The sequence below is a fragment of the Euprymna scolopes genome, chromosome 2 (genome assembly GCF_053919585.1).
Source record: "Euprymna scolopes isolate OS-2025 chromosome 2, ASM5391958v1, whole genome shotgun sequence".
Classification (NCBI taxonomy): Eukaryota; Metazoa; Mollusca; class Cephalopoda; order Sepiida; family Sepiolidae; genus Euprymna; species Euprymna scolopes.
In genome coordinates, this window is record NC_136483.1 from 126160044 (window position 1) to 126175202 (window position 15159).

General features: G+C 35.7%; 1 protein-coding gene across 1 annotated transcript in view; it reads left to right on the forward strand.

Annotated features, from left to right (window-relative positions):
- LOC145295968 (uncharacterized) overlaps positions 1-15159 on the forward strand; it is a 358155-nt gene that overhangs the window by 241574 nt on the left and 101422 nt on the right. The window contains exon 3 of the mRNA XM_080141890.1: positions 1590-1754. Coding sequence (XP_079998016.1) covers positions 1590-1754 — 165 coding nt within the window. The remainder of the gene's footprint in view (positions 1-1589; positions 1755-15159) is intronic.

Genomic DNA, 15159 nt, shown 5'->3' on the forward strand with positions numbered 1-15159 from the left:
GTGGATAGAAGAGGGAATCCTGAAGCCTTGGTCAGAGGGAGAAAGAGGAGTGCTGCCACTTATAGCAGCCTACTAAGAACAAGATTAAACCTTTACTGGACTTCAGGGAGCTAAACATAGCCTGCGATACTGGAGAGGGAATCAATGTATGCAAACAAGTCAAGAGAAAATGGAGGCGGATGGAGCGGGCCACTAAGATTGTAGACCTGAAGTCAGCCTATTTGCAGATTCATGACAAGAACTGGTCAAATACAAGGGACAGCTATATTGTTTGACAAGGTTGGGCTTTGGACTAAATTCAGCTCTAAAAATCATGACTGCTGTGCTGAAGACGGTATTGGAGAAGGTTTGTGAAGTGGACAAAAGCCACTAATTCATATATTAATGATATTCTTGTGGAGGAGGCAGAGGTGACAGCAGAGAAGGTGAGAGATCATATTGAGGAATATGGATTAGCTGTAAAACCAGCAGAGTTGTTAGATGGCAGAGCAGCTTTGGGATTGAAACTGCCAAGATGGAAAAGTAAACCTTGTCTTCAAATGAGGAAATGAAGTACCTGAAGTTGGGTTTGAGTTGACAAAGTGAGAAAACTCAGTCTGCAGGAAGTAGGTGGGACACTATCCCACTGCTAGTTGGTTCAGGATGATGTGCAGTTTCATAAAACGGCAGACGAGTAGTACTGACTGCTGGGAGAGCTGCATGACGAAGAAGGTCGTAAATATGAAGTCATCACAAGTGAAGAAGGAGGACCCAGTGAAGGGAGAATAGAGAAGAGGGAGTAATATGGTACAATACAAGTAGCCTGGCATTGGGTGTAATATTGGAGATAGGAGGTGTAACTGTGGAAACCCCAACTGAACTTGGACTCATGCTGTGTTTCCTTACAATCAGAGGAAATGAGTGTAACAAAGCTGAAAATGTCATCCCCCAAGAAGTCGTCCAAATGCCTCAGCTGGAGAAGAGGAGGCCTGCTTGGATGAAAGACTATGAGGTGTTTTATCAGTCTTGGAGATCGGGGGAGGGGGGCCATGTGGTGTGTCTGCAAACAAAATGAAGGGCTTACCTGTGTTGTTCCATGTGAAAGAAGAGAGACAAAATGGCCAACTCATTTCTGCATTATGATGGGAAAGGCAGTTTTTTTTTTTTTTTTTTGAAGTAAAGCATTAAAGGAGGTGGTCATTAATGTGAAGTGGATAAAGGAGAGACATGTGCTTTTGCATTGGGTGAGCACTTTTAATGAGCCTACTCTTCTGTAGAGCAATTCCCAAACAACTGTAACTCCATTTCAAATAAGTTATATTAACTATTTTGTATAAAAGGCTAATTATGGGAAATATTTATTGATAAGATTTAAAATTTTCTTACTTCGGTTTTGAGCATCTGATTATATGGTGGGGTAAACCAAATGATATTTCGATTTTTTTCTGTTTTTATTACTTTAGTATCTTTTTTGTGTATATTTAATTTCAATGTTGTCACATTCACTATTTTTAGAACTGCAATATAAACACTTTTTAAATCCCCAAAATGTTCATTTTAAAGCAAATTATATTAACAAAAACTGTTTAAAAAATATACATATTTTGCAGAGAATCAAATCCTTGTTGTTGGTGGCATGTCTGCAGATGGTAACCCACGAGACTATTTTATGTCGTATGATTTGGAAAAGAATATTTGGAAGAGTCTACCGGCTATGCCTACAGAACGTTATGCTACATTTTCATTTTTGATAGACAATCAACTTTATGTAATTGGTAAGTTTAATTGATGTTTTTAGCTCTCTTTCTCTTTCTCATATATATATATACACACACACACAAACACACACACACAGAATGTTGCAGCAAAATCCAATACTTCACAAAAATAAAATGAAATAGGAAATAAAAACAAAATGTGTAGAGGCCTGACAGTTTATTTAATGACTGTTGATTGCATACTACATTATTTTTTTTTGTAACCATCAGTAGACACGATCATCTCAATTTGGGTATAAAATGAGTCAAACGCTTTGGCAACCATGTCCTGGTAAATACATCCATAGTGTTGTGGCCATGTTTATTGGTCATAGTTTTAATTATGTCTGAGACGAAATAGACAAGGGGGTTCCAGTCTAGTGAGGAGCATTCTCGAACAGCTATGCCTGGGTTGTTTTGGCCTTGTGTACAAGAGTGGAATCCTGCTGGAAGACATAGGGATGTTCAGTGGCGATTTCACCCACCTAGGGATTCACCACGCTCCTCAGTACTTGAAAAAAAGGGCGACTATTTGGAACTGTGTTTAGAGGAGATTTAAACTTCTGCATGACAGCACAGTCAGTGGTGCAGGTAATAGCAAGGGATTTCCAAAGTATAACTATCCAAGGGAAGAAACTATTAGAGTAGAAGGCCTTCCGGCACATATATATATATGTTTTATTTTTCTATTACCATTTTATTTGTTTGGTTACATGTTTCGGATGTTGGACCATGTTTACGATCCAACAGCCTCGTCAGACCTTACAGAAATGGTTGTTAGTATTAGGAAGAAGTGTTTTAGAAGAAATATGAAAAAAAAAGGAAAAGGAGGGAGTAGGAGATAATAAGGGGGAGGGAGACGGGTATTGACAATATTTCAGTTTTGAAGGATAAAATTGTATTGTGTGTGTAGGGATAGCAAATTCAGGTAGGCATGGGTGGAGATATATGAATATAGGGAGAGGGAGGTGGAGAGAGGATGGTAAAGAAAAAAGAGAGGGGATAAGGGAAGGAGAGAGGGTTAATTTTTAGGTTTTAAATTTTGACTGCTTTTTGCTTGTTCAGCAAGGTATATTAAATAGATGAGAGAGAGAGAGGGAGAGAGTTAGTGTAGATGTCATGTGTTTGACAAGTACAGGATTCCATTTAAAATTTTCGTAGTCACTATAAGTCGACTTGTTCATTTCAGTTTACAGTAGTTTTTTTTAAGGCAGTTAAGAGTTAATACATACGCTAACGTACGCGCAAATACGTACACATAGGCACACACACATATATATAAACATTGCATACGCAGACATGCATGGATCTTTATATAGACATGCATATACATACTCACATATATATACATAGACATATATATATATATATATATATATATATATATATATATACACACATACCTATATACATATACGTGGAGATATAGATCTCCAGTAAGAAGTAACTGTACATATAGATACATACATATACACACGCATGTACTCATATACACGTATATAAAATTACATAAACATACATATTTATAAAAATATAAATATACAGACATACATAGACATATATATATATATATATATACACAGACATGTATATATTTATACCAAGTAAATAGAGTAAAGTTAAGATAAATAAATAATAATAAATAAATAAATAAATAAGTGAATACATGGGTGTAGTTAATAATGCAAGGTTAGGTAGACGCATCGTTAAGTTCATATATATATATGCGGTGGGCTTCTAACATGGTGCTTTGAGCAGTGGTTATGTTTAACTTTATTTTCAGTGTTAAATGTATTGCTGATACAGGCATATACATTCATATAAACACCTATATGCATATAAACTCAGATAAAGCTGTACCCGTATACATACTTTCAGCCATGCATACCCATAGATGATGATTGATAATGATGATTGCAAAGTTTTGTCAGACGAGTGCCACTCCCTCAGGCACTGAAAGTCCATGAGCCGAAAATGACTTTAGTCCTGCCGGCAAAATTCACATGCTCAAACTACATGACACTGAAGATAGTCATTAGTATACATACATACATACATATATATATATACATGCATACATACATACATATATATACATGCATGCATACATACATATACTCACATACATATAACACATATATGCATACATACATATACATACATACACAAGACGGTTAATGGCATACATACATACATATATATATATATATATATATAAATGCAAATATACATATATACACATACACACATGCATATCTGTAAACATATACACATATATACATACACAATGCATAATACACATACATACACATGCATACATACACATGTACATACATATAAATACACACACACATATACAAATATGTACACATATATATACATACACTTACCTACATATACATGCATGAATATGCACTCATACACAAACATGCACATGCATACATATACATACATGCATATATGCACATACACACAAGCAATATATATACGTATATACATACACACATACATATACACATATACATACACCTGTACATGAACATACATACACCTATACGTACATATAATGATGGCAGATCAATTATTACATGCTTCCAGCATTTCAGGCCTACACGCGTCAGAACTTTTCCATGGCTGAAGGAGTCTCTATACACAGATGATATTACAGAGTTTTAGCTTTGTACGACAGCTAAATCTCTCTCTCGGCGGTTCAAAATGTTGACATTCAGCAACAAGCAAGAGCAAAATAGCCAACAACAAGTCAAACTGCAGACTAGCTTAATGTGGGTACTGGTCTCCCGCTTTATGTTTTTTTTTTCTTTTAAATCTAAGATTTGCTTCTCCTAGAGGGGTTGCCTTCACCACGGCTTACGGGAGCCCTCTCCACCCCACATAGATACACACATATATAGACATTAGAACCTAGATGTATGCAAACACATAGATGTGCACATAGATATAGATATACCAATATACACTCATGCATATGCACATGATCCATGAGCACATACATTCATACACGCACGCATAGAAACATATATAAGCACACATAAGGATATATATATATGACTCAGTCATACATATACAAATATAAATATACACACGTATATAGACATAAATATACGCATAGAGATGTGTATATTTATGCTAATTAAGTAAAGTTAGGGTAAATAAATAAACAAATAAAGGATAAATAAATAAGCAGGTGTAGTTAATAATGCGAGGTTAGGTAGACGTATTGTAAAATATGTTCAAAATACATGTTGCTGGTTTAATTTTTAGGAGTCTGTATTGATTTGCTTTGCTTATTGAATAGGGATCAATTTATAGTGTCTTGGAAAAAAAAATTTTAAATGGTGTATAAAGGTTTAAAGGTTAAATATTAAGTTCATATACATAGGGGGTGGACTCCTAACATGGTGCTTTGGGCAGTGGTTATGCTTAACTTTATTTTCAGTGTCAAGTGTATTGTGGATATAGGCATATATACACATACAAACACATACATCCAGATATAGCTAAACCTGCATACATACATTCACCAATGCATATATATATAGATACACATATACAAACAGACAGTAGTATCCAGATGCACGCATACACATACATGCGCACATAGACATAGATATACAAATATATATTCATGTATATACACATGAACCATGAGCACATATATCCATGCACGCGTATATAGAAAGATATACATAAACACACATAGGGATATATACATAGATCCAATCATGTCCGCACATACACATGAAGATACATGCATGCATACAGACAAGGTGCGTTAAAGATAATACTATTTCTGGTTTTTCTACAAAAAAGTGCATATATATACATACAGATATCCTTACAAATTGCAACATATGTACACCCATATAAATGTGGGGAGTTTTAGTAGTAATTAGTAAGTGGGTGGGGGGTAGTAGGATTCATGGGTAGACGAATGTGTAGATGGGTAAGGTAATGTAGGGTATGGGGAGAGTTGAGTAAGGTGATTTGGTTGTGTTGATGTTACAGTAATTGGGTGTATGTGGTAGATGGATGTATTGTGTGTATTATTCAATGGGTCCAAAAGAGATGTTGTCTGAGGGATGTTTCAGAAGGGTGTATAATTGCTAAGGAGGTGGGATTTGTAACGCCAGCAGTTTATGGTAGTCTCATGTTTTCTATTTAGTAATTTATCTCTATCTTTAAAACTGAATATAAAAAGTTTTTCATTCAGGTAGAGGAGGCATAAGGAGTCTAAGGATTTACATACGTTAGATTTTTTAAGGATTTCCCACGTAATGGTTGGTGTAAGGTTATTTTGGATTAGATCTAGATATTGGGAGGTTAGTGAGGTTTTGTTAGGACGGTTGGGGTTTGTGAAGGAGCATTTATGTACTCTAAACCTATCTTTAAAGGAGGTGCCTGCCAGCTCAATATAGTATTTTTTGTCGTTTGAGTTTTCTTTAAGTGCAATTGTGACTTTATAGACTACTTCTGTTTGTAGGCATTGTTGATTAAGTGGGCATTGAGATTTGTTGGTCCAGGTACAATTATTTCTGCTAGTGTTATTTGAGTTTTTATCTTTAAGTATTTTCCTATTGTGTTTCGTGATTATTTGTTCTAGGTGCTAAGCTTAATTGTTTTTATTAAATATTTTGTGTAGTGTGTGACTGGGTGGAAAATGGTTGTTTATTACTTGAAATAATTTTTTGCCTAGTTTTGTTTTAACCATTATATTGAACGGGGGGGGGGGGCCAAATTATTTTTCTGGCCCTAGTTTTCTTGATTTGAGTATTAGATGGATTAGGTTCAATGTAATTAAAGATGGTGTTTGGGTGGCCACTTTCTTTAAGGGCATTTTCATAAAATGTTTTATGCTTGTTGAATATTTCAAGTTTAGAGGAATTAGTACTAAGTCTTTTTTCAATGGATGTAGGGACATGTTTAATGATATGCAGGTGCAGTTATATCTAGATTTATATGCATGTATGTGTTTGTATGTGTATATATGCCTATATCCACAATACACTTGACACTGAAAATAAAGTTAAGCATAACCACTGCCCAAAGCACCATGTTAGGAGTCCACCCCCTATGTATATGAACTTAATATTTAACCTTTAAACCTTTATACACCATTAAAAAATTTTTTTTTCCAAGACACTATAAATTGATCCCTATTCAATAAGCAAAGCAAATCAATACAGACTCCTAAAAATTAAACCAGCAACATGTATTTTAAACATATTTTACAATACGTCTACCTAACCTCGCATTATTAACTACACCTGCTTATTTATTTATCCTTTATTTGTTTATTTATTTACCCTAACTTTACTTAATTAGCATAAATATACACATCTCTATGTGTATATTTATATATGTCCAAATATGTGTGTGTATTTATATTTTTATGAATATGTATATTTGTATATACATGTATAGTGGTGCATGTGTGTGTATGTACATCTACATCTCACTGGAGATCTGTACATGTATCTTCATTTGTATATGTATGACCGAGTCTATATATATATATATATATATATCCTTATATGTGCTTATGTATATGTTTCTATGTGCACATGTATGAATGTATGTGCTCATGTATGAATGTATGTGCTCATGGGATGAGTGTATATTGGTATATCTATATCTATGTGCACATCTATGTGTTTGCATACATCTGGGTGCTAATGTCTATATATTTGTGTGTATCTATGGGTATGCATGGCTGAACCTATGTATACGGGTACAGCTGTATCTGAGTTTATATGCATATATGTGTTTATATAAATGTATATGCCTTCAACAATACATTTAACACTGAAAATAAAGTTAAACATAACCACTGCCCAAAGCACCATGTTAGAAGCCCACCCCATATATATATGAACTTAACGATGGATCTACCTAACCTCGCATTATTAACTACACCCATGTATTTACTTATTTATTTATTTATCCTAACTTTACTCTATTTACTTGGTATAAATATATACATGTCTGTGTGTATGTATATATATAAATATATATATATAAATGTACATATGTATGTATGCGTATTTGCGTGCACTTTAGCATATGTATTAACTCTTAACTGCCTAAAAAAACAACCCATTGTAAACTGAAATGAACAAGTCGACTTATAGTGACTATGAAAATTTTAAATGGCACCCTGTACTTGTCAAACACATGACATCTACACTAACCCTTTCCCTCTCTCTCTCCCTCTCTCTCCCTCATCTACTTAATATACCTTGCTGAACAAGCAAAAAGCAGTCAAAATTTAAAACCTAAAAATTGAAACTCCCCCCTCCTCATCTTACCCCATCTCTTTTTTCTTTATCATCCTCTCTCCACCTCCCCCTCCATATATCCATATATTTATCCTCACGCCTACCTGAATCTGCTACCCCCACACACACAATACAATCTAATGTATTTTAACCTTCAAAACTGAAATATTGTCAATACCTGTCTCCCTCCCCCTTATTATCTCCTAACCCTCCCTTTTCCCTTTTTTTTTTTTTTCTAAAACACTTCTTCCTAATACTAACAACCATTTCTGTAAGGTCTGAGGAGACTGTTGGATCGTAAACATGGTCCAACATCCGAAACATATGTAACCAAACAGATAAAACAGTAATAGAAAAATAAAACACATATTTGCTCTGCAAGTATGAGTATGGAGCACTCTCTTCAGGTTTTTACTAATTACCAGTTTTACCAAATATATATATATATATATATATATATATATATATATATATATATATATACACACACACATACACTAGCTGTTCAGCCTGGCTTTGCTCAGGCCTTATGTATTGTTCATAACTTTATGTGCATATATATATATATTAAAAAGTTTGACTCATGTCCAGGTAACCTACATCTAAAATTTCAAGTATTTAAACCTAAAATTGGCGCAGGAGTTTGGTAGAGTCTGCAATGGTCAACTCTTTCAACTTTAACCTCTTGGCAGCCAAATTTTTGCCCCAAAATTGATTAAAAAGCTTGCTGCATGTCTGAATGCCCTTTATGTAAAATTTTAAATGTTTAAAGGTAAAATTTGCTGAATAGTTTGCTAGAGACCGCAAACGTAAAATCTTTTGCACTTTAACCCATTAACAGCCAAATTTTCAGCCAAAATCCGATTAAAAAGCTTGCCCTATGTCTGAATGCACTTTATGTAAAATTTCAAATGTTTAGACCAAAAATTGGCTGAGTAATTTGGTAGAGACCGCAGAGGTCAATTTTTTTTTTTAACTTTGATCCCAATTTTGACACCTTAACATCTGTTTTCGGCTCAAATCAGATTCCAAAGTTTGGTCTGTATCCAAGTAACCTACATCTAAAATTTCAAGGGTTCAGACCCAAAATTGGCGGAGGAGTTTGGTAGAGTTTTCAAAGGCCAAATCGTTGAACTTTGGCCCATTGACTGCCAAATTTCTGACTGAAAACCGATGAAAAAGATTTTGCCAGAGACTGAAAATTTACAGAGTAGTTTGGTAAGGAAATGTACACACTTCCACACACAGACAATTTCATCCATATATATATATAGAGAGAGAGAGAGAGATTACCTATGGACAAGTTTTTAGACATATCACTGGATTTCAGTGCAGTTAAACTACGGACAAATTTATATTTAGTTGATTATTGACAACTAAATATTTTCTTTGTTAGCCAATTAGAAAAGTTACTAGCCAAACCCCTATGATTTTCAGAATATGACATCTTCGTTCTGTGATGATTATATGCATAATAAAGTTTTTCCTGTATTTTTTAATAAGTGTAATTCTAAATATACAACAAATTTCATGTCGATACTTGAAGGTATAAACATTTTAATTTCTACAGATGTTTTTTAAAACAGCCTTCATTAAAAAAAGGAGTATATTGTTATATTAAACTTGTTTAAATAATTTAACTTTGTTCGTTTTATTTTTTTTTAAAATTGAAAAGATATTTTTCACTCCGTAGTGAGCTTTGGAAGATTGTCAGTGAAAGAAATACAATCACCAAAAGATAAATGTTTCATTATTTCTAGTCGCCACTTTGAAAAATCACTCGCAAATGCGACTGTTTCACTCGCAATGTAGATTCCTGAAATTTGAATTTTAAATTGAAATGCGTATGAAATACATTTGAAAGCCGAATTATAACGCAAGATTATAAAACTAGCCGTACCCGGGCCATGCGTTGCTGTGGCTCCATTGGTTTAAATGGATCCCCACCCCTCCCAAAAAATGACAAAATTTAAGTTTTTTATTAGTAGTGTAGCAAACTGTTATTGTTTTTTTTTTTCATTGTAAAAGAATATACTTATATAGATATTCTTCCTAACTCTCTCTCTCTCTCTCTCTCTCTATATATATATATATATATATATATATATATATATCCCAACTGTTTCTCTCTGTCTTTTTATATATATATATATATTTTTTTTTTTCAACTATTTCAGTTAATCATGACTTAATATAAGAAGATATAATTTTATGTGTAAATTTTCAATATTTACTTCAATAGTGCTCAATACATAAGTAGAGCTAAGCAGTAAGTTATGAAAATATATATGAAATTTAAGCCACACAGGATATTTCGTGTTTCATCCTCATAGGGTAGATGTATTGAATTTGTATGTGGCATCTGTTGTTGATAACCGTAAAGATTCCCCTCTGGTCCAAAGTAGCGATTGTATTTTGGTCCAGAGAGGAATTTCTGTAATCAAAATATTATATATGCAGTATATTAATTTGTTAAATATTCATATATTTCTTAGTCATAGTTTTATATTTTTTTGAATTCGGCTTTCAAACGCATTTCATTTGTATTTAAATTTAATATTAAAACTCAATCAATGCTTCTAAGATGGAAATATATATATATATATATATATATATATATATATATATATATATATACATACACACACACGTATGAATATATGTATATATAATTATAAACATTTATATATATATATATATATATATATATATATACTCCGAAAAATTGGGTAAAAACATTAATTTCTTCACCCTCAACTTAAAATATATATATATATTTTATTTATTTATCTTTGTTCTCTTATTGCAGTCTTACTAAAAATTGAAACACCTTAACATTACTTATCATGTCTTATTACTCGTGTTTTAAACTTTTTTTGTTAAATACGCCAATCTAAAAACATAAGCCGACTTCACAAGTTGCATTATTGAAACATAATTATAAGGTGAATCTCGAAGGTTCTATCGCGAGGTACCTAAAGCAAAAAAAAAAACTTTCACGGATTAATATGGGAGGGGAGACTATCTTCAAATTCTATTCTAAACTGGGAATGGGCAAAGGACTTATAGTAAGTAGATATAAATAAGTCTCTCTTACCTTTTTATTCTTTTTTTTTTTTAATGGAGAGTAGATAATGCAGTGGATGTGTTATCGGCAGCTCCAGTAACTCTCGCTTCTCCTTTTTTGTCCCTCAATCCTCATTTCTAATGAGTGATGTTTCTGACAAAGGGTGAAGAAAAAGCTGCTTCCCAGGTCGGTAGTACTTCGTGAACAGTAGTCTGAGATGTCGGAAATTTTCTGTCTCTATGTCTATCCTTGCAGCCATGTCACTAGTAAGGGTGCTGGAGGTAAACGTTTTCATCTGGGCTGACATTAACCGCCTGATAGTCAGGGACCCGAACCTTGGAATAACCACTAAGGAGGCTGTCCTATCAGCAGGTGCAAAGTACTGGGGCTGCTGTATTGCCATTTGGTGAATGGATTCTGGACCATGCAGTAGTCTCTGGTGGGGCCTCTCGATGCCATACTAGTGGGTAATTGTTACGGCTTTACCTTATCATGTGCTACAAAAAAAAAAAAAAATTTTCCTGTCTTTCCTCTCCTACTTTCCCTCTCTGTTCTGCTCTAACCAAGTATGCTGACCTGTTCCACAAATCCCAAAATCCTCAACATGAAATATCTCAAAAAAGAAAACACGAATAAACCTAGAACCCCATCCTCCTACGTAGACCCCTACTACCATATCTCCTTCTCCAACATCAGGGGTCTACGTTCTAACCTTCCAGAGGTTGAAACCCAATTACAGGAGATGAAACCGAACATATTCTTCTAAGCGAAATTGGAATAGGGCCAACCACCTCCCTAGATGAGTTCATAATTAAAGGATACTTTAACTTAACATCTAAATCTGACCCCCAAGATTGCCACGGGCATGGAATATGTGCCTACATTAAAGATGGCTTCCCATGTGGCAGGGATATCTCCAGAAAAGACCCTAATCTACCTCATATGTGCTTCCGGGTTGCACTTGCTTACACCACCGCATTTATATTTGCCCTCTATCGCCCCCACAACAGCGGAGTTACTGTCTTTAAGAGTATATCAGAGAAAATTGACCACATCCTGTCTGCTAATCCCTCGGCTAACATTCACATTTGCGGTGACTTCAATATCCATAATGTGGAATGGCTGACCCACTCAAATAAGATTGATGGTGAGGGGAGGTGATGTCATCATTTTGCCATTGCCTATGACCTCACTCAGATTGTCCGCGAGCCCACCTGTGTGCCCAATACTACCGGTCAGTATGCAAGCCTTCTAGACCTTTTTCTATCCACTTCCCCTGGGCTATGCTCATGTTCCATTCTATCTCCTCTGGGATCCTCCGACCACTGCGTTGTATCAGTTAAGATAAAAATGAAATATAATAAATCTACAGACGTACCTCTCCACTGTACTGTATACCGATACTCTATGGCGGACTGGGATAGCTTCCATACATTCATATCTGATCTACCTCTCCATTCCATGTTTAAAAAGGATGTGTCCTCTATAGTATCAGACCTGACCGAATGGTTACTTGTAGGCATAGACCAATTCATACCATCCAAAAAATTCCAACAAAAACCTAACAGCCAGCCATGGTTCTCCCCTGAATGTACTGCTACCATCGCACACAGAAATCACTTTTTCCGTAGCTACCAACGTAATAGATGCACTGAAACTAAAGCTGCTTTCAGGACCGCCAGCAACCACTGTAAAAGAGTAATAAAAAATGCAAGAGAACTATATGCTCAATCCATTAAATCCAAAGTAGCTGAGCAGTGGCTTGGTTCCCACCAGTTCTGGCAAATAGCAAATAGGATCCTGAACAGAAACGTGCGTTCTATCCCAACCATTATCAATGGACCAGAGGTCATCTCGACAGCATCCGACAAGGCCAAACTATTTGCCAAAAACCTTTTGGCAAATTCTAATCTATGCGACGAAGGCCATCAACTCCCCATATTCCCTCCTATAACAGACAACATGCTATGCAACATACAAATATCTGTGCGTGAGGTCGCCAAGCTAATCAAGAACCTTGACTCCAGTAAAGCAACTGGTCCTGACGGTATTCCAATTATAGTGTTAAAAAAATTACAACCAGAACTTGCCCCCATACTTACCAAACTGTTTAAGCGTTGCCTTAAGGAGAAGTGCTTTCCAACACCCTGGAAAACCTCATCAGTATGCCCTGTATTTAAGAATTCAGGTGATAAGTCATCCCCAGCTCAGTACAGACCAATAAGTCAATGTGTCATGAGTAAGTTGCTGGAATCCACAATAAATAGAGAAGTAGTCAACCACATCAGAAGAAATAACCTTCTTAGCAACACGCAATATGGTTTCCGTTCTGCAAGATCTACAGCAGATGTGCTAACGGTTATATCTCATAGGATTAGTGAATCTCTCGACAAAGGCTTCATTTCTAGGGCAATTGCTCTCGACATATCAAAGGCCTTCTATAAGGTTTGGCATAAAGGCCTACTACACAAGATTTCCAGCTACGGTATAACTGGAAATGTTTTCTCTATCATTAAATCATTTCTCTCTGATAGGCTCATAAGAGTAGTGGTTGATGGGCAGAAATCAGAGGCCTACAGTATTAATGCTGGAGTCCCTCAAGGGTCCATACTGGGCCCAACTCTCTTCCTGATCTACATCAATGATCTCCCTAAACACATACTAAAATCTTTCGTTGACATCTATGCTGATGACACAACCATTTATGGCAACACATCAAAGGCCGTAAATGATGATGTTTTCTCCTCTGATCTTGAGCGCGTGGTACAGTGGGGAAAGAGGTGGCTGGTTACCTTTAATGCATCTAAGACCATGCTCCTATCTCTACATCATAAACGCTCTGGTCCCCATCTGGCATCAATTGAAATGGATGGCTCTCATCTAGGGGAGGCCCCATGTTTTGATAAACTTCTGGGTTTGACCTTTACTCCTGATCTTAAATGGAACACGTACATCAAGTCTGTGGCCAAGGTCGCTGGGAAAATAGTGGGATCCTTCTACCGCTCCAGAAGATATCTCACTAATGATGCAATTCTCTATTCATAGTACGTCCAAAGATGGAGTACTGCTGCCACATCTGGGCAGGAGCTGCTAAAAACAGCCTATCCTGCCTTGACAGAGTACAAAATAGACTTTGTGGCTTGGTGGGGGATGCCCTTTTCTCTTCCCTGCAACCTCTTTCCCACAGAAGAGATGTAGTGAGCCTGTCTTTGTTCTATCGTTATTTCCATGGCAAGTGCTCGTCTGAGCTCCATTCTCTGGTCCCCCCTCGCCAATCTTTTTCAAAAAACACCCATCTAGCTGAAACCACTGTCAATAATTTTCCCTACTCCTTATCTGTGACTAAATCAAAACGTAGATTCCATGAACGAAGCTTCTTTCTTCGAACTGCACGCCTGTGGAACTCTGTTCCCCTTCCTGTTTCCCTCTCGACTTCAACCTGGATGCCTTCAAGTCCAACACAAACAAATTCCTGATGAACCCCCCCCCTAAGTAATGACACCTTATCGATTGTCCAATACTATTATTACACTATCCCATTGATTACTGTACACACAATAACCCTTATCCCCGAGTGGCCATTGGGCTTTGATAAGTGGTGAACGCCATGTAAAAAAAAAACAAAAAAAAACTGGGCACTTTTCTACAGTAAAGGGTCGCTTTTTTCGCCAATATTTTCGAAAGTCATCCCCTCTTTTCGATTGTCTAGCCTTAATTTCTTAGTTTAAACCTACATCACTTCCGGTTTGACGGTGGTCGTAACAGCAAAGACGTCGCGTTTTTTTTCACATTCTTTTCCTCCATCATCGAGCCTGCCTTCCCACTACCATTTTTTTTTTTTCTTTTTGCTCAACATACACCTCCAAACACTCAGGCAACGCCGGGCACCCATGCTAGTCTTTATTCCTATAAATTCATTTTTCTTTTGTGTGTATTGATATTCATATTAAAAACTCTCTTTTCTATTTATTTAAAAAGAAAATACAGTTTTCTTATATATGGGTTGTGGAATTGCATTCACTAATAAAAGATCTAACTAATTTGCATATTCTTTTAAACA